At 21.5% G+C, this 26,532-nt stretch overlaps 4 protein-coding genes and 1 non-coding gene across 5 annotated transcripts; all 5 read right to left on the bottom strand.

The window, feature by feature from the left end:
* Window positions 1-815: 815 nt before the first annotated feature.
* LOC128953069 (U6 spliceosomal RNA) lies at window positions 816-921 on the bottom strand. Its single transcript, XR_008484461.1, has one exon. It is a non-coding gene; the product is annotated as a U6 spliceosomal RNA (small nuclear RNA).
* Window positions 922-1,403: 482 nt separating this feature from the next.
* LOC128952128 (mitochondrial amidoxime reducing component 2-like) lies at window positions 1,404-2,562 on the bottom strand. The gene is made up of 3 exons (XM_054297465.1): window positions 2,277-2,562; window positions 1,603-2,226; window positions 1,404-1,542 (listed from the first exon to the last, which is right to left on the bottom strand). Exons 1-3 carry the CDS (start codon window positions 2,498-2,500, stop codon window positions 1,404-1,406), a joined length of 987 nt encoding a protein of 328 aa, XP_054153440.1. The 5' UTR covers window positions 2,501-2,562.
* Window positions 2,563-5,193: 2,631 nt separating this feature from the next.
* On the bottom strand, window positions 5,194-7,108 carry LOC128951300 (filamin-C-like). Its single transcript, XM_054296549.1, has 3 exons — window positions 6,987-7,108; window positions 6,369-6,597; window positions 5,194-5,548 (listed from the first exon to the last, which is right to left on the bottom strand). Exons 1-3 carry the CDS (start codon window positions 7,106-7,108, stop codon window positions 5,255-5,257), a joined length of 645 nt encoding a protein of 214 aa, XP_054152524.1. The 3' UTR covers window positions 5,194-5,254.
* Window positions 7,109-20,900: 13,792 nt separating this feature from the next.
* LOC128952112 (uncharacterized) lies at window positions 20,901-22,207 on the bottom strand. The gene is made up of 3 exons (XM_054297448.1): window positions 21,942-22,207; window positions 21,436-21,862; window positions 20,901-21,366 (listed from the first exon to the last, which is right to left on the bottom strand). Exons 1-3 carry the CDS (start codon window positions 21,988-21,990, stop codon window positions 21,108-21,110), a joined length of 735 nt encoding a protein of 244 aa, XP_054153423.1. The 5' UTR covers window positions 21,991-22,207; the 3' UTR covers window positions 20,901-21,107.
* An 846-nt stretch (window positions 22,208-23,053) lies between these two features.
* Window positions 23,054-24,813, bottom strand: LOC128951301 (filamin-C-like). The gene is made up of 2 exons (XM_054296550.1): window positions 24,479-24,813; window positions 23,054-23,344 (listed from the first exon to the last, which is right to left on the bottom strand). Exons 1-2 carry the CDS (start codon window positions 24,800-24,802, stop codon window positions 23,054-23,056), a joined length of 615 nt encoding a protein of 204 aa, XP_054152525.1. The 5' UTR covers window positions 24,803-24,813.
* Between the last annotated feature and the right edge of the window lie 1,719 nt (window positions 24,814-26,532).

Genomic DNA, 26,532 nt, shown 5'->3' on the forward strand with positions numbered 1-26,532 from the left:
AAATATTTGGGTATAAATTAATTGACAAAAAAATAATGTGTAAAGTGTGGTAATGTTAGATAAAACTAAATAACTATAAATAATAGTTTAATATAAAAAATATTTTTTTTAATAATAAACATTTGCTTTATTCTAATAACTTAATATTAGATAAATAAAAATAATTATTAAATTAAAACGCGGTAATGCTTTTAATATTGATGATTTTGTTTTGATTAATTTTAGTCAACAATATTATATCAATATTTATATAAATTTATTATTTCTATTTATTTTATTTTAATTTTAGTTTCTTTATTTGTGAGTGTGTTTTGTAGCTGAAAATTAAAATGATTAATTATTGTTAATAGACTTAATAAACAACTATTAATATTTCGTACAATACCTGTATAATAATTTGATACAATTTCTGAAAATAGTATATAATATTTTATAAATTCAAAAGTTTGTGTTTATTTGTTTTAAAATAACTAATTTGGTGTAAAATTAGTGTTAAGTTTAGTGTTAAATTTATATGTATAAAAATTATATAACATCTATAAATTTTATACATTATTAAAATAAATATAAAATTTCAATTTACTCAAAAAACGTTTTTTAACAAAAAAAATAATTTCTGGTTATAATTTTACAACTAGCTTAATATTTTTAATCAAAAAAATTTTTAATTAACTAATTGGTTTGTTAATTTATTTTCTATATTTATAAATATACAGGTAATTCATTTAAGTTTAAATAATATATTTATATATATATATATTAAACAATAGAAAATAATTTTTTTAATTAATAACCTAGGATAATTTTTTAAAAATAAAAATTAATAACGCTTCACGATTTTGCGTGTCATCCTTGCTTCGGGGCCATGCTAATCTTCTCTGTATCGTTCCAATTTTAGTATATGTCCCACCGACGCGGGACAGTTAGATCTATACATAACTGTCCTCATATAGTATTTATATTATAGATAATTATTTTGTTACAGTTTTTAAAATGTTTAATTTTCTAGTTTTAAAATTGTTTGTTTATTTTACTATACAAATATATATACTGATGATAATACTACTGATAAAAATTCTAATCATTCAATCAATAGTCTAATTGGATTATATATATAAATTATAATTATTTTTTATTTGTTATTAATAAGTCAAATAACTTGATTATGTTTTCTATTATTAACAAATTTATTTATTTATTTTTTAAAATAACAATTATTTTTATTTATACTGTATTTATAAACATTATAAATAATAATTGAAACAAACATAAATCCCTTTATATTAATTGCTCATTAATACAAAATATAAATGTATCTAAAAAATATTGTACATATAAATCATTGGCATTTTCATGTATAATCTACTTTTAAAAATTTAATTAATCAATAATTCATTATACCATTAGTCTACATCATTTGGTCCAAATATTACGCTAATAGAGTCGTCAACATTGATAACCCCATGAGACAAATGACCAAATATGACACCAAAACTTGGACCCAAACCCTTGCTTTTTGTTATGCCTTTCGGCGGTCGGAAACTGAAAAAAATAAAAGAAAAATAATTATTATAATAAATTTTTGTTTGAATCTATACTAACGATTTGAGAGCTGTCAGTGTTTCCATATTTTTGACACCAGTGTCCGTATTGACTGTAGTTGATGGACACCGATCGCAGCTCAATAGTCGCTTAAAGTTGACGCCATTAATTGACATCCATTTCCACGTGTCCTCAGTCCACGGTTCAGGATAATCAACCAATAGGTTTGGCCGAAAGTTTTCATGTGTTACGTGATCGGCTCCTTCAGTAAAACGGGAGTTCAGGTCGGCCACTGACCGTTCATTTACCAAATGTAAACCCGATTTGTTTTGATAGATAATCGGAAATTCCCTGTCGTCGGGACGTCTCTTATCTGAATTGGTGTCCCGATAGTCAAAGTCGCTGTGATGTTGTACCAGACGTATGCTATCATTGTTGAGATATGTCTGAAACCAGTGGTTAACTTCCGGTCCGCAGTCCAAACCATTAATCTCTTGGCCGTACATTCGTAGCGATACTACTGAGTGATTGTCGATATTCTCAATATATTTGAGTTTTAATGTCGGCATATCTGGTCCATCAATCCATAGCTCGTCGCCGATAATTTGACTTCTGGTTAGTGCCAGCCGTGGCTCATGTTTGATACCAATCCAACGGTTATTACCGTCTAATATAACCCACGATCTATACAATTAATAGCTTAATATAGTAAATATACAATAATTTTTTCATACCTATCCTTAAACACACCATATTTGACACCGTATTTAGTGATTTCCAGATGAGGCACTTCCACACCTTTGACAGCTTTTATTGGATATATAAACAATTGTTTAACATTACAGACTTTAACAAAGTTTTTACGAGTTTTAGTGTATATATAATATAAGAGTGATGTCGTTGTAATCACTGATAGGCCCGCTATTAACGGAACCGATAGTTGTTGTGTAGATAACATAACAACTAATTACAACAAAAATTTAAGTTTTAATTAGATTTTTTTACTGTAGGACAAAAAAAGTTAAACAGTCTATTAAAAACAATTTAATAATTTTTATTTAGTTTTAATATTTTTTTTGCTCATTTGACTGCTTTTTATGGTTTTATTCTCCATAAGTAATCAATATTTGTTTAGCAATCTTTTTTTATGATAAAGTTTTTATGTAAACTTTATAACCAAATATAGACATTGTTATTAAAATAGATGATACTATTGATATCTGTGTCAGTAAAACATCTATAATATAAAGATTATTGTATTGATGTGTATATTTTATTTTTGCTGCCATCGATATGTTTGTTTAAAATTAACAAAATACAAATTTTTAGTAAACAGTTTAATATTTATTACAAGTTGTCTTAAATTAAAAACTAATTAAATAATCATAAATTATATTTTTTGCTTATATTTCTCATTAACAATTTATGGGATATCGGTGGCCGAAAGGCTAAGTTGTCATATTTTGGATATAAATATAATCCGAGTTCAAAAAAATCTTAAAAATCTAAAAAGTTAATTATTAGTCCTTTTTTCCTAGCTATTTTTTGTAATTTTAAATACTAGGAAATTATGCTTTTAGTTATGACTAATTACTTATATATAGCCTTAGTATAATTAGTATTGTTAGAGAGAAACCTAGATGATTTATGGTTTTATGATTTTAGGATTTATGGTTCTCTAAACCCCGTACATGAAATTTTGCAAAAACGGATGATGCAAATCATTGATTGCTTAACTAATAAGTAATTTTGTTATTAAAGTATTATTATTATCATATATTTTATTTAGTTTTAAGATTATAGTTTGGAAACTAATGAAGTAAAAAATATAGTCTATATACTAATTATTTTTTAAATTTTATTATTATTTATTTTTTATAAATTTATAACTTATGGTTTGTGAATCATATTATAGATATGATTTATTGTACAAATAGATAAAAATTTATCATGATAAGTTAGCCATAAAAATAATCTAGAATTTGTAATCAATGGCCTTAAAAACATATTTTTTTAATAACTAACGATTAATTTTAATTTATGATTTTAAAATTATATAATAAATGTTTTAATATTTAATTTATTTAACTTTCTTAGTGATAATAAATTATGAATATTAATAATTGTTTTTATGTGAAATAAATACGTCATTACTTATAAAATAAACATTTATTCATTGATATGATTATTAAGTTTTGTTATATAAAATATATTAAATTAAATTTATATTTAAAGTTACTAAAAGAAAAATCAATAAAATTTTTAAAACAATTAAATAATAATTGATAAATTATATATTTGTATTATCAAATTGATAATTTTTTTTTAATAATTAACAATTTAACAATTATTAATAGAAACGGGTTTATGTTTTTTAAAATAAATATTTTATCCATATTTTTTTCGCACAACCAAATCGTTGATCGCCACATAACTGTCCCACAATTGACACATAAAACACAGTGTCAGTGCAAACTATCAGTCCTTTTTCTATATTATATTAAGCCATAAGTTCTAGCATTTCGGGTATCGGACGATACGGTAGACGATAGACGCGCGACTGTAGTAATGGTTTAACTGATTCACTTGTCTTAGCGCCTGTCGCTCAGCGGCAGCACTGATAGCTCTAATGATTGACTTTTATATGACGAAAATAAAATTTTAATTAACTAATAAATTTTTATTATTTTCATACCTGTATTAAATTAATTGATTAAATAATTGATAATCACGAGCGAATTACTACAGTTTTTACAATAAATAACAACAATAATAACAAATAAAACTTTTTATTAATTTTATTCAATGATTTATTGTTGTTTGAGTACATAATTAAAAAAAAAAGTTTATAACTTTAGCAATAAAAAAACTTTATTAAAAACAATAAAAATTTAATTACAGTAATGTGAGGATATTTGTGTAGTATTGAAACACTACTATATTTATTATGATCTTAGTTTTAGGTATGACTTTCCGTTTGTCTATTGTTTAAGTTATTTATAATTTTTAAATAATTAGTTTGTTTATCGGTGAATGTTTTATTACAATTATTATAGTCATTACATTTGAATTGTCATTTTTAAATATATAACATTATAGATATAGATATAAATAAATTAATTACCGGTAATATAAGTACTTACTATTACTATACTAACAGATTATAATTGTAAGATTGATAAAACATTTGCAGCCAAAAATAATATGTAAATTTACTAAATCATATATTTATTATTTATAAATTTATGAAAATACGTTTCAATATACAAACAATAAAGTTTTTTTTAAATTTAAATAAATTATTTACATTGAAAATTCATATAATAATATTACTAATCAGATTTAAAATTAAATCAAATAACTACTAAAATTATACAATATTTATAATTAATGCTACAATAAAAAAAAGTTTTAAACTTATTATTAGACTTAAATGTTGTTTATTGTTAAATAAATAAACAAATAAATTGAGAAAATAAAATAATATGATTAATATGTAAGAAAATTGATATTTTTAAAAAATAAATATATATTTAAATATTGAATATATCTACTCTGTTATTATGAATGACAATCAAAACATCATTCATTATGTATATGTCAAACGAAACATAATTTTATTTTTTATTTGTATATATATATATATATTTATATGAAATAATTTCCACACAAAAAACTACATGTGCTTCTTAAACATACTGATGCCTGTAATCTAAAAGATTGAGTTACTTCTGTCCAAAACCCTGATCTTGAACGGCGATCCGGGTATATGTGTGTCGGCAATCTTAATGTCCATATTGTAAGTACCCGGTAGTATTGGCTTATATAGTATCTGATAGGTACCGTTCCTGTTGTCGATGATGTCCAAGTGTGCTGACGACCTGACCGGTCCTTTAACGTGAACAGTAAGACCACCCAAAACTGGCTTTACTTTGGAACAGTCGACTAGAAACTCGTTGACTATCAGTGCCCGACCCAGTGATGAAGCTTTACCGAAAACCTGCACCTAATTTGGTAATAAAACAAATATTTTAAAAATTACACAAAAAAACTAAATATTTTTATGTTTGACATTCAAAATCTTTTTATGATAACATTGAAAACAAAATGTAGTCAAAAATATATATATATTTGTTTTATATGTGTCAAAAAAATGTACTGTCATATACTTTACATATTTTATGACAAATATAAATGATTTTATTTTCATATTTTGAGCCAAATTCATGTATAAATTTTTTTTTGATAAAATAATTTTATTGAAATAATTATGGTTATTATAATATTCTTTAAAATTTTAGTTTTAATTTAAAGTAACTAAAAATAGTCTTTGAAAATTAATTATAATTCATTAATTATTATTTTTAATAATTTGTGAAATTAATTTACACTTTACTTTAAGAAATTTAGTAAATGTTAATTACTTTATAGATATTATTAAAATCTTTAATTATTTGACACATTTGCTGCTAATTGACATTAAACTATCATTATTAAAAAAATGTTTATATTTAGTCTAATTAACAAAATTATGTCTATTAACATCTATTTTAAAAATAATATAGAAATACAATAATATGTTATCATATAAAAAAAATTTTGACAGTTAGTCTAAATAATAATTGATTAATTGCCAGCGAAAAAAACATAAAACTAAACTAAGTTATCAATAATTCTTAAATATATCATTTTTAGAAAATAAAAATAAATAAAATATTTTATGTAAATTACAATTTATAAGAGTAGAAAATATTAACATTTAGATTGTAATATTAGTATTAAATAATTAATAAAAAATATTTAAATATAATTATCATTATCTTTACCTTTCTAATGAGTTTCTCAGCTGAAACTGGTTTACCGATAATTTGTGCGGTAAATGGACAGCCATTAAGTAATTGTTTTTTAAAATAAATGTTAATCTTGTAGTCACCCGGCAATAGTGGCACATAATATGCCTCAACGTTGTTGTCTTCATTGAGTCGATCGAAATCAAAGATTATTTCGGGATTTTTCGGGCCTTCAATCGTATGGGTTATGTCTTTATATAAATCACTGTATAATTAATGATCAAAATTATTATTAATTATATATTTAATGTGACATATCATTTACAATACTTAAAAGTTTATATTGTATGATAATTAAATTTTAATTAATAACTAAAATATACATTTAATTTGTTAATTGTTTTTGCTTATTATAAATACTATAAATGTTTGTATTACTTGTATTAATAATTTATATTCTATATATTATATAAACATTTTTGTATAAACATATTTTAGTTAAGTCAACATTTGTATAATATTTTTTTTATAAAAAAACAATTATTAATTTTTTATTAAGTTACCTAATATTATTTTAGAAGTATAGATTTGTAAATAAATATAAATTTAAAATTATGTATTAAAAATAATAAAATATTTGAATAAAATACATACGCAGATGAATCGTCTGAATTGATGGGCAAACCTGAGAAATAAATTAGACATCGTTTGCCTGTCTTTCCCTCAACCAGTCCCGGACCAAACACATTGATATTATCGACTTCAATGTCAGACATTGTTGTTATTATTATTATATTAATAATATATTTATTATTAAATTATTATATAATTGCAATTCAAATGATATAATTAAAATTATTAATAATAATAAAAAAAATAATTTAATTGAAATCAATTTGATTTTGAATTGAAAACAATTTTTAAAAATTAATAAACTTTAGTTTAAAAGAAAACTTATATTTAAAAATAATAAGTATTATTGAAATTTAAATAATATCTGGACTTATAAATGATTAAACATTTGCCGTGAATTACTGTCTCTTTTATAGTCACACTTGAAGTCTAACAAAACCAATCACTTAAGTCATGCTTTATACTAATAACCCGTAAGAGTGAGTGAGTGAAGAGTGAGTGTGTGTGTGAGTGTGAGTGAGTGAGTGAGTGAGTGAGTGAGTGAGTGAGTGAGTGAGTGAGTGAGTGAGTGAGTGAGTGAGTGAGTGAGTGAGTGAGTGAGTGAGTGAGTGAGTTAGAGAGAGAGAGAGAGAGAGAGAGAGAGCATATATATATCATTTATGCATATTATTCATACATATAGAGTAATCATGAATATATATATATTACAGAATATTCTGTATAACTATTAACTAAAATAAAGAAACATTTTATATACAGTACACACTCTAATAGTAATAAAAATTTTTGATGGGTTTAAAAAAATTATATGCAATTTGCGTACAGTATTTTGCACTTTGCAATAATATGCGTGAATTTTATTTTATATTTTTGAATGTCATCTTATAGTTTCTCTATATGTCTCACATTATATTAAATATTTTTACCAAAATATATAAATATATATTTATTTATATTTATAAAAATATAATTAGTGTTAAGTTTTTTTTCGTATATATTTTTGGCTCAAAACAATTTTTTTACTCCAAACCAGAATATTTACATTCAAATATATACAGTAATATTTATACATGTTTTATGTTATAATAAATGTAACCATTTATTAGAGTACAATAGCTCAGACATTTCACTCATGAAAAACAATATTTTATTAAAATGCTAAATAAATAACAGAATATTTAACATATCAACGTTGCTGAGGGGCAGGCATATCCAGTGACATACCAGTATAATGACACCAGTGCTTATGGCACTGGTATCTCTATAAGTCAGTGTCAATGTCAGTGTCGTTGGTGTTGTTGTTGTACAGTATTATGAGCTTTGATATATCATTAGATTTATAATTGTAGGATATATATATATATATATATAATGTGTTGAAATGGGATTCAAGTGAGAGTACAGTAGATATCATTTTTTTAATTTTTATTTTTTTTACTTTTGTTGTTGTCATTCATACCAATGATGACAAACATAAGATAACAAACAAAAATATTGCGAAATTTTTTACGACAATTGAATGAACTCATGAACTCATCCTTTTTTGCACAGGATATCAATTTTTTCATTAATGTGTAGAAGATATATATATATATATATAAATTATGTTTAAATATTTGTGAAGTTCAAAGTTTAGCAAAAAATGTTTGTATTGTATTTCAATTTTTTTCAAATAAAATATTATCATATATTGTTTTATCAGATAACAATGTGCTGCTTATGCATAACATTGATACTGTAAAAAACTAAACAGTAGTTTTTTAGCCTTTTCACTATTAGTTAATTAGCTAATAATTAATGTTTTTACGTTAGCCACATAGTAAATCAATGTTAATTAAATATTTGCATAATTCAATGATATAATCTTTGAATATATATATATAGTGTAAAAATTTATATTTTACAAAACTTATTATTTTAAAGTAATTAATTTTGCTAATTAATTATATTGTTTGAAAAACTTAGAGCATATATAAATAGATTTATTAATAAATTTGTCTATAAATTGCAGATTATCTAAATTTTTCAATAAAATTTCTAAAAATATTCAATCTAATAATTTAAGACATTTTTTCCTATAATAAATTTTACAATCAAATATTTATTCAAAAAGGCGTCAAAATTAATCGTATGACTAAATGTATAAAAATTTGCAGACATAAACTCAATATTTATATATTCAAATTTAAGTGATTTGTATATTAACTTTTTGATACATTGTAAGTGATGTGGTATTTGTTGATAAATGCAAATGTTTTAACTAATAATTTGAAAATTTTCAGTTCATTTATTATAACGTTATAGCATTATAGTATAATTCAATATAACTGTATTTATCATAGTTTGGTGTTAGTGTTAGTGTCAATGTTTTGATATATATGTATATAGAGTTACTTAAATAAATCTTTAGTATTTGGTGCCAATAAGTCATTCAATATGCTATTGTAGTTAACAATATACTTGTGTTATATAAATATTATTATTATATTTTTTTGATGTAATTATACTATAATAACAGCGATACTAATCTTAATAAACTGTTGGATACAGTGATCTGGGATTTTATCATACATTAGATATGCATTATATATTATGAATCCTTATTTTTGTGTATTTTAAAAATTTAGTATACTATAAATAGAAAACAAATGTTATGTAATTTTATTTATAATTATTTTTTAATTTATAAAAGCATCACAAGAATAATACTTTTTAAAATAAATTTTATAATTTATGTATATATACAGTATATATATGATAAATGGAAAATAAATCATTTTTATTTACAAAATTATGATTTATTTGTTATGTAATTAAACTAGCATGAAATTTTTTCAAATTAATATCTCTAATTACATAAGTAGTAAATATTATGAAAATTATATTTTGTTATTATTATTTACACACAAAAATTATTATTAGTAGATAACATGCTTTACTGATTATTTGAATACTGTATTAATATTTATAGTTTATTTGATTTTAATTGCAAACATAGTAATATATAAACTACATAAACTGTATGTAATTCTTAAATAATGATATAAATAGTGTAAAATAATTATAAAATATATTATAAAACAAAAAATATATCATAAGTATTATATGTTTACCATGACATTTAAATAGTAAAAATCTAAATTAGATGTAATTTTTTTTTATAAAACATTTTGAGTATCTCTCACAAAAAAAAGATTAACATATTTTTGTAATATTTCCAATGTTTGTTACAACAGAAATAAATCTAATGTTTGTATCTTTTCCATCCCCTCCTCCAAAAAAATCATAACTAATCCCATAAATCATATACACAACATTCCTTACTATTTTGAAAAATATGATATTTTAATTGCTAATTGTCCTTGTACACATGTCTACTCTCATATGACTAGAGATATTGAATATATATATATATATATATATATATATATATATATATATATATATATATATATATGTGTGTATATTAATTTAATAAAAAATTATGTCTTTTAACACATACATAAAAGATAGAGATTTAAATTTAAGATTTAAAGAAAAAGATTTGTTTCAAATGTGTGTATATTTTTAAAAAATATATAATTATTTTGTCTAATTATATTGTTAATGAACTTACATAAAGTTGAAAATAAATGTGATGTCAAATATACATTATATCATATATTCAGTACATAATGTTTAAAAAAGAGTTTATAAATATTATATATAATATACAGTATTAATATAAACGCATTTTAAAATAATTATATTTATTGTTATTTGTGTAATTTGTATTAAATAAATTATTTAGTAATATTTAAAATGTTTTAAAAAATAAACATACAATATAATGAGTATAAATTTTTTAATTATCAGTTATATAATTTAAACAATTTTTAAATTACAATATTTTAGTCAATATTAAAAAAAAAATGTTAGTTTCTATTAGAGATGGGCAAAAAGAAATTTTCAATAAATTTTATAATAAAATTTCTAAAAAATAATTTTCTATAGCTATTGTAATACTATATTAATATAACATAATAAAGCTATGCTATATTAAGTATAGTATACACTGTATAGAACTTATGGAAATCATATTTGTATTTTGTAGTAGTTTAGTGTACTGTATAGTATAGTACAAAATATAAATATAATTTCCATAAGTTATATAAAAAATTAATATATAATCTAATTATAATTAAAGTTTTTGTAGCATTTTATTAATAATTCATTATATTTTTTAGCTTAATTTTATATACTTTAAATATTAAGTAAAATACCAATAAAAATATTTAGTTATTATTTGTAATTATAATGTATTGTTACAACAAAACAAAATTAATATATAGATTCCATAGACAGGAATTTCTTTTAGAAACTTTTTAGAAAATTTTCTTTTTTTGCAGTAAAGTATTGTATATAGTATTGCATTAATAGTATAAACTATCGACAAATATTCAATATATTAAATACTATGTATTTTTGCGTTTGTTTATTAGCAAAAAAAATGTCAATCAGAAATATACTATAATATATAACTATATATATAGTGTATTTGGCTCAAAACAAGTAGTTTATATTTTTTCAATTACAAGTAAAGTAATATAATATATTATCAGTTTTTTGCGAAATATTTTAAAAATAGTTCAAAATTTTTATTGTTATTTATAGCTTAATTGACTTGTATTTTTTAACTTGTAAATTAGTTCACTTTTTTAAAAAAAAATTATTTACTAATTGACACAACATTAATATTTAAACATTTTGTTTTTAATAATTATTAGAAATATATTTATATAAATATTACAATAGTATAACAAATTAAAATACTAAAATATTTATTCAAAATGTCAAATTTAAAACTTAATCAATATGTCAATTAAAGATTTAATAAATTGCCTTTTCTAATATTTAATATAAAAAAATTAACTTAATTATAAATATTATAATATGTTATAATAATATATAAATTCAATTCATAAATTTATAAAATTTGTGATAAAATCACAATAATGTATTTATTATGAATAAATTTTATATAACTAATTATTTGAAATGACAAAACTAATGATATATAGAAGTTATTAAAATAAAATATTATAATGTGTGAATAAATACTAAATTTATAATAATAAATGAATAGGAATAATACATAATTACAATTTTAAAACATTGCTAGATAATTATTAATAATAATATTTAAATTTTATTTTATCTCTCTTCAAATTTGTCAATTTGATCTGTGTCGATTATTTAATGTATTATTTTTATAATTTATAACTTTATAATAAAGACTAAAATAAGAGCAATTTTGCTTAATATTAATATGTTATTTCTAACAATTAATAAAAATAAATTAACTTTATCATAATTCTTATAAATTATATAAACAATACATTAAAATCATAAATTATATATTATAAATGTTAAGTACTTTAATTGTCAATTGCATAATTATGACTAAAATAAAAATAAATTATTTAATTTGCTTTAATGTTATATACTGTAATTTAATAGACAAATTACAAATACTAATGATTTAAAAGCAATATAAAAACATTATATTTTAAATAATTATGTCAAAATATCATTAAGTCATAATGCATTTTATTTTTTATAAAAAATTTTATAATATAAGTTTTTATTTTAACTTCAAAAATATGGCTGAAATAAAAATAAAAAATAAATCAAAAAAGTCATTATAATATTAATAAATTAAACATTTATATTACTTTTTAAATAAAAATATTTGAACTTATTGCTTAATGGACTATTTTTTTAATAATTTATAACTTTTTACTAAAATAAAAAAATATTTTACATATAAACTTAAGTTAATATAGTTTAACATTAATAATATATTAATAGTTAATAGTTAATACGCAAAATTTTAACATTCAAAATAAAAACTTTCATTATTTAAAAATTAGATTAATTTAAAACTTCAATTTTAAATATTAAGTAAATATATTATTTATTTATATCTTTAAAACTAGGTTATAATAGCTTTTAATTTAATTTAGTTTATTATTATAGTAAACAATTAAATTTTAATAAATGACAATGTTTAAAAAACTTGATGATAGTTATTATGAGATCAAACCATTAATTGAATATTTTGAATATATATCAAACATGCAATTAATTACAATATTTAAGACAATCGATGAATATATGACAAATAAACGTAATATTATTAAATTTCTATTAGTAGTTATAATCGATTTAATGTTATTAATCAATTCAATTAAATATGCTGTAATACTAATTGTTAACAAAGTAAGTAATTATATAATTAAATTGATAGTTATTTAATTATAAATATATTTATTATATCTTTTTTAAATATAAAAATTATTTGTATATTTAATTAAATTATATAATATCATATGAATATATATTTTAAAAAGGTTAATATTTAATTTATAACTAGCAATGGATTAGTGATGTATTAGGTGATCCCACCTATGAATTGGCTAATCCATCACTGATAGCATCGTTAATCAGTATCTTCTCGTTTGCCTTATATTACGTCCGGAGTATTATCCACTATAAAGAGTGGACACATACACTATATTTATTAAATTATATCTATGACTTCAAATATGATCGCTTTGAGCATCTGATAAACAAAAAAGATTTACAGAAACTATATTTCATATCAAATGTCTATCTCAGACATATTGCTAATCCATTAATTTATTTAAATTATTTAACTACTATCAGTATACTAGGCTATGCTTATATATTAGTTATCAATGATCCTAATTCACAAATGGCTATTGAAAATATGATAATTGCAATTATAATTATCTTTGTATTTATTATTGAAATATATGGTATGCTTTATATAGGATTTGCCGTTTGTACAGCAATTATACAATTATGTAAATTACAATTTTTGGAAATATACAAAAATATGTCATCAATTGTCAATAATGTTAATATTTGGAGGAAAATAAATTATCTGAAATTATTTAATAATATTAAACAACACAATGCAATGTGTAAAGTTATTTATGATTTTAACAATTTATTTAAACATATAATATTTGCCATCTATTATATGGTAACACCCGGTATATTGGTTGCACTGTACGGATCATTTCATAGAGAAAGTAAATTTTTGTCAAAAATTTTCATAATATTTTTACTATCAATATGTGCATCGCTTATCATAATATTGACATGGATAAGCACTTGGATCAATAGAGAAGCTCAAAAACCGCGAATATTATTACATAAATATATGGCTAAAAACTATACTAGACTTCCCCTAACAATTCGATTTAAATTATTAACATATATTGAACGTCTCGCGGGTCCCGACATTGGACTCTATTGTTTGGATTTATTTCCAATGAATAGTTGGGAAATATATAAATTAGTTTGTATTTCGGGACAAAATTTGATTTTACTAATGAATTCATTCTAAGTTAATAAATCGTTAATTAAAGTTTAATTATTTTAATTTCTATAATTTTTTTAATAATATTTATATATTTAAGAGCACTAATTAAAGAGCACAACGACTTTATCAAAGTTGTCGACAACTTTAGAAATATTTTCAAACATAAAATGTTTGCCATCTATTATATGGTAACATAATGTGTAGTATATATTGGTGTATATTAGCTCAGAGACTAAGGTGTCAGCTATTTGTATGTCTTTCCTCATCAACAACACATATGGTACGATGTCATGGGTTCGATCCCTGATACGCCATTGCTTATGAGTGCTAACTGGACAATAATACAAAAAAATGGACAGGGTAACCTAAAAGTTTACAAATGTGATGTGCAGTTTAAATCCTAACCCTTTATTTATTGATGTCATTGTACGGTACGTTTGGTACGTCAAAGCACTAAAGTAGTCATAAATTATTGTTTTTGTTAATAATGACAATATGTTTAGCACTTGTAATAATAATGATAAGCATAAGCACGGGGATCACCAAATAGGCCGTCAAAACTACTAATTAAATATTTGGTCAGAAAAACAATAATACCCATTCACTTACCAATATTATAGCTAATGCTACTCATGTATATAGAAATTAATGTAATAATAATTGTTTTATTTTTGTTATTATAATATTTAAACTATAGTAATTCTTAAGTTGATAATATTTATTTTATTTTGATTAAAAAAATAGAAATTAATAAAAATTTAACATTTAAAATATAAAATTTTATTTGTAAAAAACATTATTATATAAAATAGATATAATTATCATTATTTTAATTATCTTAAAATACTATTCTATTTATAATATAATTACAAATAATTTATTTTTAAGTTTTGAATTACATAATTTTATTAAACAAATGTTAAATTTTATAAAATATATATATGGTGTGGTTCACATATTACGTTTGCACTTGAGGGAGGGGTTGGCAAAGCAAACTTTTGCGAACGAGGGGGGGGGAGGTAGAGACTTTAAGAATGTTAAAATCAAAAGTAATTATAATAAAAGTTTTTTAACAACATAAATAAAAATATATTGTTTTTTTATTATAATTTACAAAAATAATAAATAATACAAAAATAAAATGTCAATTTTAATAGATTATCTTTAAATTGAGAATAGAAATTAAATTAAATTAAGTTAAATTAAATTAATAATGTAATTAATTTAAGCTGTTTTTCAAATTGAAAATTTCAATATTCTGTAGATTACATAAAAACTACAATAATATAATTAAGTAATAAAATAAACAAATCTTTAAGTTGTTTGCTTAATAACAATTAACCTGTATGATATTTTATAATAAAAATAGCTTTAATGTTTAAATGTACACACATTATAAATAGAAAGACATTGAATAAAATAAATTAATAAAAATTATATTATATTAGATAAAAAGTAATTATTAATAATTAATAGAAAAATAAAAATCAATAAAATAATATAAATATTTTTTTAGATAATTGATTACAACGAATTCATTAATAAAATAAAATTTAATCCCGAGATATACATTAATTGTGATAATTCCCAGCTATTCATAGGAAATAAATTCAAACAATAGAGTCCAATGTCGGGACCCGCGAGACGCTCGATATAAATAAGTAGTTTTATACGTATGTGAACCGGTATTATAGTGTTTTTTCGGGCCAAATACTGGAACAACAGTTTCAATGGTTTGTGAGCCTCTTTGGTAATCCAAGTGCAGACAATTGTCATTACTATGACCAGTGATAAACATGTTATCATAATTAACGAAAAAAATATCCTGGCTAGTTTATTGCTATCATTATGAAACGTACCATACAGTGACACCATTATACCGGGTGTTACCATATAATAGATGGCAAACATTATATATTTGAAAAACTGACTAAAATCGTCGACAACTTTTGTAAAGCCGTTGTGCTCTTTAATTAATGACAACAGTTTTACGTGATTTAATTGACGCCACTTATTGTTTGTATCGATAATTGCGGACATTTGATCGTGTAATTCCCGATATTTTATTTTGCAAAATAATACAACACCAAACCACATAACATAACCGACAAATACTAAACTAAATGTTTGATAGACAAACACTGAATACATAATCATAGCCACTGTCATATTGACTATAGGTATGTGTGAACCGGGATCCTGTAGCGATCGTTTGTATGAGTATCCCATTATGGCAATAGAGGCGACAGTATTAATATATACTAGAGGTTTAATCATATGTCGCAAATAAATTGATACCTTTAAACACATTGACTTCAAAACATTTTCATCGATCATGTATTCAAAGCAATTGTTTTTGAATTGAAAGACATATTTAATAAAATATGCTTTACGTAACCACTCGTTATAGTGAATGAGTGACCGGATGTAGTAAACGGCAAACGAAAAAATACTGATAATTAATGAAATGAGTTTAGGATCCGATACGTGAACAGTGGGCACACCCATCACTTCACTAATCCATTGCTTTATTTATAAAAAAATAGTTAATTTTTTAAAAAAAATTTTACATTTACAATAGAAGTAGTAGTGTACTTACATTATTGATAATAGCTATAATAATATATCTAATAGTATTGAATAATAATAGTGAATCAATTAAAGCAACAATAATAAATTTTTGAACATTAGGTTTATTTAGCATATAGTCCTCAACATTATATGCTATACTTAATGTGTAAAACCCAGATATATATTCCAACTTTTCGGCTAAAATCATAAAATCATAATAACTATAATTAAATTTTATTTTATTAATTAATTTTTTAATCATCTTTTATAAAAATATTTGTACAATTTAATGAAAATTTAATTAATTTTGAAATATTTTGATTATTATGCAAAATAATAAATAAACACATAAGTTTGAGTATTTTGTAAGTTATATTATATTAAAATTTATTTTATTTTAAAAATGATATTATAGTAACTTAAAAAAATAAATTATGCATATAATGTCATTTTAATTTTTATATAATATAAAAACATATAAATTATTCTTTATAATCGACGAATAATTATATTATAAAAATATTTTACTTATAATTTTATAATTTTAAAAATATTTTATAAAATCAAATTAATAAAATTATTATAATAAAAATTAAATTAAAGTTTTAAGTTAAATTTATTTATATACTATTATATTTACTTAATATTTTTATGAAACAAGTTTTAAATTTCAACATTAATAAAAATCATATTTATTATTTGTAAAAATAATTTTTAAAATATCTATTAATATATTAAATTAGGTCATAATAAACATTTAAGTTTACTAATTATATAATAAATAAAATTTTGGTTTAAATAATTAAATATTTGACAAATAGTTGTAATCTTATTGATTATAATAATAATGAAATATTAATATATTATCAAATTGTATTAATCAATATTATTAAATCAATTATCATTAAAATATATATTATAAACTTTTTACAATTAGACAATTTCTAAAAATGTTTTTAAAAACATTTACACTTAAAATAATCTTATACTTTAATTATAATAAATAGTTTTCAAAATATTATTTCTGAATTAAAAAATGTATAATTAATAAACGTCTGGTTTAAATAAATAAATATTTTATTATTAAGCAATTTTATATAAAAACTATTATATTTTGAAAACTAAATTATATACAATCAATTTATTAAAAAAAACATTATAATGAATTCATTAATAAAATAAAATTTAATCCCGAGATATACATTAATTGAAATAATTCCCATCTATTCATTGGAAACAAATCTAAACAATAGAGTCCAATATCGGGTCCCGCGAGACGCTCGATATACATGAGTATCTTAAGCCGTATGTGAACCGGTATTATTGAATTTCGGGCCAAATATTTAAATAACAATTTGATCGGTCTGTGCGCCTCTTTGGTGATCCACGTGCTTATACTGGTCATCACTACTACAAGCGATAGACTTAGTATGAGTATCAGCGAGAAAAAAACCCTGGCCAGTATAGTGCTAGCGGGATGAAACGTACCGTACAATGACACCAATATACCGGGTGTTACCATATAATAGATAGCAAACATAATATGTTTGAAAAATTGACTAAAATCGTCGACAACTTCAGTAAATCCGTTGTGATGTTTAATATGTTTCAATAGTTTCAAATAATTCAAATGTTGCCACTTATTGCTGGAGTTAATTATAATAGACATCTTGTCATGTATTTCCCTATATTTGATTTTACCAAATACTATAATACCTATCCATATGAGAAATCCGACAAATACTAAGCTAAACGTTTGATAAGCAAACACTGAATACATTAATAGACCAAATGTCATATTGACTATTGGTATGTGTGAACTGGGATCCTGTAGGGATAGTTTGCAAGCGTAAACCATTATAGCAATCGTGGCTCCAGTGTTGACAAATATTAATGGTTTGATTATAAATTTCATATAAATCATTGACTTTAAACAGATTTTTTGAAAATCTTTTTCATTTATTACATATTGAAAATAATTGTATTTAATTTCATAAAGATATCGCAAAAAATACATTTTATACGACCATTCATTATAATGAAGGACTGACCGGATGTAGTAAACGGCAAACGAAAAACAACTGATAATCAATGAGATGAGCATCGGATCTGATACGTGAACAGTGGGCGCACCCAGTAGTTCACTAATCCATTGCTTTTATTAATAAAATAATGTTAATTAATATTATGTAACAAAATTAAACAATTTATTTTAGTAATTACCTCTTGTATAATAGCAATGATGACATATCTAATTGTATTGATTAATAATAATGAATCAATTAAGACAGCAGTTATAAACTTTTTAATATTAGGTTTATTTTGAAGATACTCATCAACATTAGATGCAATAATAATAGTGTATAAATTGGATAAATATTCTAGATTTTTAGCTGCTATTACGTGGCTATAATAACTATCACTAAATTTTAATATTTTAAGTTTTTTAATCATTTTCAGTTTATTATTATTATTATACAAAATTTTTAATTTGATTTTTTAGATTATGTAAGTTAAAATTTTATTATTTTATTATATACAAAATTATTTAAGTTTTAATATTAATAGAGTTATAATTAATCAGTTTTATTATTTGTTCAAAAAAGTTATTACAATAATAAGACATTAATTTATTAAATTAAATTAAATAAATATAATAATTTTTAATGAATATAAAAGTTTAAAGTTATTTATATGAATTTAATTTTATAATATATGATAATTAGTTAATAGCGTGTATTTCCAATCTATACTACAGTAAATTATAGTTTTTTAAATAAAAATAAATTTGATTTACATAAATAAATTATACATATATTTATATAATAGAAAAATATATAATGTCAATGTTAATCGATTTTAATATTAGATTATAGTAAAAATATATATTATGCATAAAATACAATCAAATTATTAATATTACTATAATATTTTTATACATAAACAGTTAACTTAAAAAATAATAAATTTATATAATAAAACAAAATAGTTTGTTTATATTATAACTATTCCTTATAATATTTTATTTTTGTCATAAAATTATTTTGTTAAATAAATACAAATACAGTATTAAAACTAATAATATGGATAGTAGGTGTGATATAAATTTTTAGTGAATTTTTGATCGACAATTTTTTAAAACTAATAGGTCATTGTTAACATTTTATTTTTATTAAAATAATGATTTATTAAAATTAATTTATAAAAACATTTTTTTATTTACTTATTTTATCTATTAATAATATTTTAACTAAAATAATAAGGGAAACTAAGACATTATAATCAAATTACTGATATATTTATTTTAAAATTATTAATCGTTTTACTAATTAATAATGCATAAAATCATTAAATTTTAAATATTAACTATTTTTTAATACCGGTATTTATTATTTAATTAAATATTTTAAAATTTAGTAAACAAAAAAAATACAATAAATATCTTTGAAATAAAATTATTATAAAGAATTTATTAATAAAATAAAATTTGAACCCAAAATATACATTAATTGTAATAATTCAAACAATAGTCAATATGTCTCAAATAGATAGTTGCCTTAAAAACATATTATTTTCAAAACATTTACATTAATTTAAATCAACTGTATTTGAATTCATACATATATTACACAAAAAATACATTTTATGCGACCACTTGTTATATTCATTTTTATTAGATATATTAATTTTTTTTAACAAATTAAATTTATAATTTATTATTGTTTTTATGGTACACTATTTACCTCATTGATAATAGCAATAATTACATAATCTAATTGTGTTATCAGTAACAGTTAATCAATTAAGAAAACAATAATAAACTTTTTACTATTAAGTTTATTTTGTAAAATATATTATAACATTACATTTTTAAAAAATAATTCACTTTTCTAGATCTACATAAAAAATTATTTTTATTACTCTTACAAAAATTGATTACAAATATGAAATATTTCATCTTTAATGATTAAATGTACACAAAATTATAAATACATGTCAAATAAATAGTCGTAGACTGAAATAATAAAAATACTTCTCATAAAATGATTGTTTAAAAAAATAAATAAATACTTGTATTAATACACAATATGAAAAAAATATTTTAAAAACAAAAAATATCTTAAAGTCAGCGCTACTGAATAGTTCCGTTATCATTGTAAAAATGTTATTCCTCTATATTAGTGGCCAATAAGTTTGCCAAATCCGGCAAATATAGACTCTGCCGGTTCAATGTCGGCATCGGTAGGCAATGGAGACAACTTTTGACATCTATCCGAGTCCTCGTCGTAGTCGCCGCACATCAGATTCAGTGTATTGCCAGCCATTGAATTCATATACCGTTCCACATACTCGACCCGATGACCAGTACACCGGCCGCCTGGTATGTTGTGTTTGGCCGCCTCATTCAATACACATGTTTTCATTTGATAGTAGGCACTGTTCAAAAAAATAGTCGCAATTAAAACTAATGTAAAAAATTAATGTTTTAAAACACGTGTCTCTTACCAACAACCGTGTGGTATCCTATGTCGTCGATGGGCGTGATTGGCGCGACCGAGAGCCAGGAGAAAGACATCCAAACACTGGTTGGTCTCTGATTTGATAACATTACTACAGGTAGCCATTGCCATCAGTTCCTGACTCTTCTCAGTCATCATACAATAGTTTTTATTGTTAAACTTGACGGTCGCCACCATTACAGTAGACATTGTCCGATGAAGACCCTGACGACACCGGTTGCTGAAATCGGTCACACATCGCATCAATGGTCCGGTTTCTGTACAGTGCTTCTGGAGTTGGACTTCCGTTTCGGGAATTTGACGCGAATTTCTACCGACAAAAAACAACTGTTCGGCACATCTGTTGGCTTTCAATCGGTGCACTTCTGTACACTGAGGACCAGCAGCACTACGGGCACCGTATGTTACGTCAACTATTGATTTATTTTTAAAACAAAAAAAATGTCAATATTTTAATTGTACTAATATTAATAATGTATTATTAATTATTACCTGAAAATAACACCAAAAATAATTTAAACCAAACTAACAAAATAAACATTTTTAAATGTTTTTGTCAATTCATACAATATTAGAATAAATTATTAGTGGATAAAAAACTTTTTTAATAAATCCAATATATTTATAATAATCTAAAACTATTGGTATCAACGGCTACTATGAATGTCTATCACAAAATGTGTGGCTATTTATAGACAAAAATTGTGTTTAAAATTGAAATTTAAAATTTCCTATCAATATATCTTTACAAATAAAAAATAAATAAAAACTATTTAAATTATTACTAAGATTATATTAGTAATATTTTGTTGTTGTTTATATAGAGAAAATTTGTCTAAAAATGTCACCTTTTTTTCGGATTAAATGTTAAAATATTTCTATCTATACATTTATTGTACGATTTTATTACTAGTAATTATATTATAAATTATAATATTACACTATTTGTTTGTTTAATAGATTGAAAATAAATAGATTAAACTACTCGTTAAACCTGACAAATACTTTTACCAGTGCTTTGGATAGTGTATGTGATTTTGAACAGGTATGCAATTATTTACTGTATATTTATTTTATATATTGTAAAATGTAAACAATTTACTAATAACTATTAATGTGAACTGATTGCCAATTTTGAAAGTCACATATGATATAGATTTTAAATATAATTTCATATTTATTTAATTAAAAATTTAATATTTTCTATAATATATTGGAATTTTACAGTAAATAACTTAATGTAATCTATTTTTTTCTAATTAAATTAGAGAAAGTGTGAGTTTTTTTAAAATTGAAAGTTAATAGTATTTATTATGATTCTAATAATTTATAGATAATAATTAGTAGAAATAATTGTTAATTAATATTTATTTTACATTTAATTTATTATTATTTTTATTTGATTACAAACTTTGACAAAATTGAAACATTGACATTTATTTAAACATTTTTTTTATACAGCTATTAAAAATAATTTATGGTTATATATTTTTGTTTTGTAACAATTTATTTTTAACTCATCAATTAAAACTGTATGCAAATGCAAATTATACAATTAAAAGTAATGTCAATTTTTTTCTATATTAATGTCATTTATTTTAACACTATTTGTTTGACAAAAACTCGGTGACCTTTACTTGAAAGGGTGATCCGGGTATATGTGTTTCGGCAATTTTGATGTTCATGATGTACATACCGGGTGATGTTGGCTTATAGGACACCTTAAACGTACCGTTTTTATTGTCCCTAATGTTTAGCTGAGCTGCCGACCGCTCCGGGCCTTTCATATGGACTCTCAGCGAACCGATTACCGGCTTTAGGCCACTGCAGTCAACCACAAATTCATTCATTGCGTAGGCCTTTCCCAGTTCATAGCCCCGGCCATGTACTGCAACCTTTGTGTTCAATGATAATTAATTATTTTTAAAATTAAATACAAGTTAGTTAATTAACAAATGATATTATTTAATATTTTCTATTTAATGATGTTATTAATGAATAAATGTTCAAAATGTTAAATTGATTGCATAACTATTTCACACTTAGTGTTTGCAAAAAAAGAGAAATTTATAAAATAATAGAGTAATTTCTAGAAAGTTTCTAAAAGAAATTTCTATCTATGGGAACCCATCTTAATTTTGTTATCTCGATATTTGCTATCATACAATACATTACAGTAAATATTATTATTAGTATTTTAATTATTAATTAAATTACAGTATGATATATCGTATATAATAAAATTGTAAATACAATTTTACAAAACTAATTATTATTAAATAATTATAATTATTTTATATATTGGTATCTCATTTGTATAGTATTGTATAGTATAATATATGTATAATATTATATCTTATTAATATAGTATTACTATAACTATAGATATGGGAATCCATGGGGTATAACAATAAAGTTAAATTTCTATAGAAATTTATTCATGAGAAGCTTTTTCATAGAAATTTATTAGAAACTTTCTATTTGTCCATCTCTATTCACACTAAATATTTTTATTTAGATTTAATTAAAATATTAATAACTAACTTTAATATTATTTTTTTCATTAATTGTTTGTTTTTTCATTAAGAGATAAATAATTTTGCTTAAGTCATTAAAATATTTTTTATAAATAGTAAAATAAAATGTTATCATATTATTACATATTAATCTTAGTTTATTTTCAAACTTAATAATATAATAATACTTTTAACACTGTATTACGTAAATTTATGCGAAATTAAAATATTTTTTTGAATTAAACCCAAAGTGCTATATTTCACAACATTATTATGCTATAAGTGATGAAATATAAACCATAATTAATAATTTTATAATTATATCTATATATTACTAATTATATACTATAAATATATATAAATTTATATTAAACCGGAAATAATTTAAAAAAAAAAAAACATTTTTACTATTTTTTAAAATTTCTGATAATAATAATAAAATTGATATTTAAAAATAATAATAAACTATTAGAATATTTATATAAATAAATAAAATAAAATAAAAACTCATACTCTGGATAATAGTTTTTCTGCATCGATGACATCGCCAGTAATTTTGACGGTAAATGGACTGCCTTTCAACTGTCTGCCTCTAAATCGCACCGTTATCTTATAATCACCCGACACCAATGGAAAATAATATGCTTCAACATTGCCATCATCGTTAGGTTTGCTAAAGTCGGTCATAACGTCCACTTTACTACCTCCCGGTCCCGACACAGCAACGGTTAGACCATCGTCCAGATCGGCACACGAGGCGCCAGACGCGTAAATCATACACTTTTTGCCCGTCTCTCCACCCGACAGTCCCGGACCAAACACATTAATTTCGGCCATATATTAAAGTTATTATTTTTATTATTATTAATATTTATTTGAATAAAATAATTTTTCAATTTTGCACATATGTTTAAAAATTTATTTAATTATTTAACTCTGTTCATCATTTGCTTAAAAATATTTTTTTTAAACTTTGTTTTATTATTATTATTATTTATTACACAAAATTTATTACACTGTATATTAAATGTTATCTTTATTTCTATCTCTTTAAAAAATCATAAATTGTTTTTTTTATGAAATTTTGAAAAATAATATGTATAAAATTATTTTTTTTATTATTATTAGATATATTAATTTTTATTACACTTTTAAACTGAATATTTTGAATGAAATTCAATTTTACGTATAGAAATATAATAACAATTTCTTTTACACAAAATAAATATTTGTTTAATACATACAAAAACTAATGAAAGATAACTTTTAACAAACTTTCAGAATATTCTGTAAAACATTTTTGCTATTAAACACAAAATCATTAAACTAATAATTTTTATTTATTAGATTTTAAAGTATACATTTTACTTAGTTTGTATGCATTTGGGGATATATTGTATTTATGTATATATATATATACCGTATATCCTATATATATATTTAGATAATATTATTTGTGTATAAAATGTTTCAAAATGTTAGGGAAAATTTTAAAATAATATGTTGTTTAAAAGTTTGACTGATTTTAACTCATTATACAGATATACAGTACAGACACAAACATGTGATGCTATATGTCTTTAAAATTGTATATATTATCATCAAAATAAAATGAAAGTCAAAATGTTTTAAACCCTCAATTTTAGTCATCAAAAATGAGTTGACTTTATGTAAAAAACATTTTGAATGTCTGCCTATTATTAATGAGAGACTAAATAAAGGACAAACACATTAGCATTAGTTTTGATGCTTGCATTGAATAGATTTTTTATCATATATAAAGTGAAAATATATATTTATAATATATATATATATATATATACACATGTATATACTATATATATATTATATGATAGTTGCCTTTTAGTTAATAGACTATTTAATAAGTCATTAACAGAAGCAACAATAATATATATTGTTTGTATATATATAAACGTGTAAATAAAAATAAAATATTTAGGATTTAAATATAACTGATTCAGTAAATTGTATTTTGCTTTACATTATAATATAAAAATATTTTGCTTAAAATGTGTGAAAACAGTTTCAACAGAAAATAAATTTGTTTTTTTAATTTCCTAAATATATAAAATATTTTTAATTAGCTAATAATTGTAAATTTGCTATTACAAAGGTTTTTTCATAATTAAAATTAATAGAATAAAAAATAAATATATTAAATAATATTTAATAATTTATTATAGTTAACATTTTATATAAATTATATTAATCGTATAATAATGTATCTATTAAACTACTAATATAAAATAGTCACACATATATCTACAAAAATTTACATCAGCTTAAATTGACATAATTTATATATATGTAAAATATTTGTAGTGAAATCATATTTGTTTTTTTAAGATCAAATCAAAGTTAAATTTTAAGTTCAAGGATAGAAAATTAATAGCATTTTTAAAGTACATTATAAAGTACTGTCAGTATCTAATAATGTAAATATTATTTGAAATTTGCTTTCAAAACATTACAAAAATATAAATAAATTTAATTGTTAAACACTTATTATTAATCAACTTATTGTTTCTTTACTATACTAAATATAA

Source organism: Oppia nitens, unplaced genomic scaffold, assembly GCF_028296485.1.
Source record: "Oppia nitens isolate AA-2021 unplaced genomic scaffold, nextdenovo-longstitch-racon4-pilon3 scaffold1_pilon_pilon_pilon, whole genome shotgun sequence".
NCBI lineage: Eukaryota > Metazoa > Arthropoda > Arachnida > Sarcoptiformes > Oppiidae > Oppia > Oppia nitens.

Bases quoted from the DNA above. Each gene is read 5' to 3' on its own strand.
- LOC128951301 (XM_054296550.1), bottom strand. From the start codon at position 24,802: ATGGCCGAAATTAATGTGTTTGGTCCGGGACTGTCGGGTGGAGAGACG. The intron at 23,345-24,478 runs GTATGAGTTTTT...TTGAACACAAAG, and splicing joins CAGAAAAACTATTATCCAGA to GTTGCAGTACATGGCCGGGG.
- LOC128951300 (XM_054296549.1), bottom strand. From the start codon at position 7,108: ATGTCTGACATTGAAGTCGATAATATCAATGTGTTTGGTCCGGGACTG. The intron at 6,598-6,986 runs GTATGTATTTTA...TTAATTATACAG, and splicing joins AATTCAGACGATTCATCTGC to TGATTTATATAAAGACATAA. The intron at 5,549-6,368 runs GTAAAGATAATG...TTACCAAATTAG, and splicing joins CTGAGAAACTCATTAGAAAG to GTGCAGGTTTTCGGTAAAGC.
- LOC128952112 (XM_054297448.1), bottom strand. From the start codon at position 21,990: ATGTTTATTTTGTTAGTTTGGTTTAAATTATTTTTGGTGTTATTTTCA. The intron at 21,863-21,941 runs GTAATAATTAAT...ATAAATCAATAG, and splicing joins ATTTTTGGTGTTATTTTCAG to TTGACGTAACATACGGTGCC. The intron at 21,367-21,435 runs GTAAGAGACACG...TTTTTTGAACAG, and splicing joins AGGATACCACACGGTTGTTG to TGCCTACTATCAAATGAAAA.
- LOC128952128 (XM_054297465.1), bottom strand. From the start codon at position 2,500: ATGTTATCTACACAACAACTATCGGTTCCGTTAATAGCGGGCCTATCA. The intron at 2,227-2,276 runs GTATGAAAAAAT...TTAATTGTATAG, and splicing joins TATGGTGTGTTTAAGGATAG to ATCGTGGGTTATATTAGACG. The intron at 1,543-1,602 runs GTTAGTATAGAT...TATTTTTTTCAG, and splicing joins ACACTGACAGCTCTCAAATC to TTTCCGACCGCCGAAAGGCA.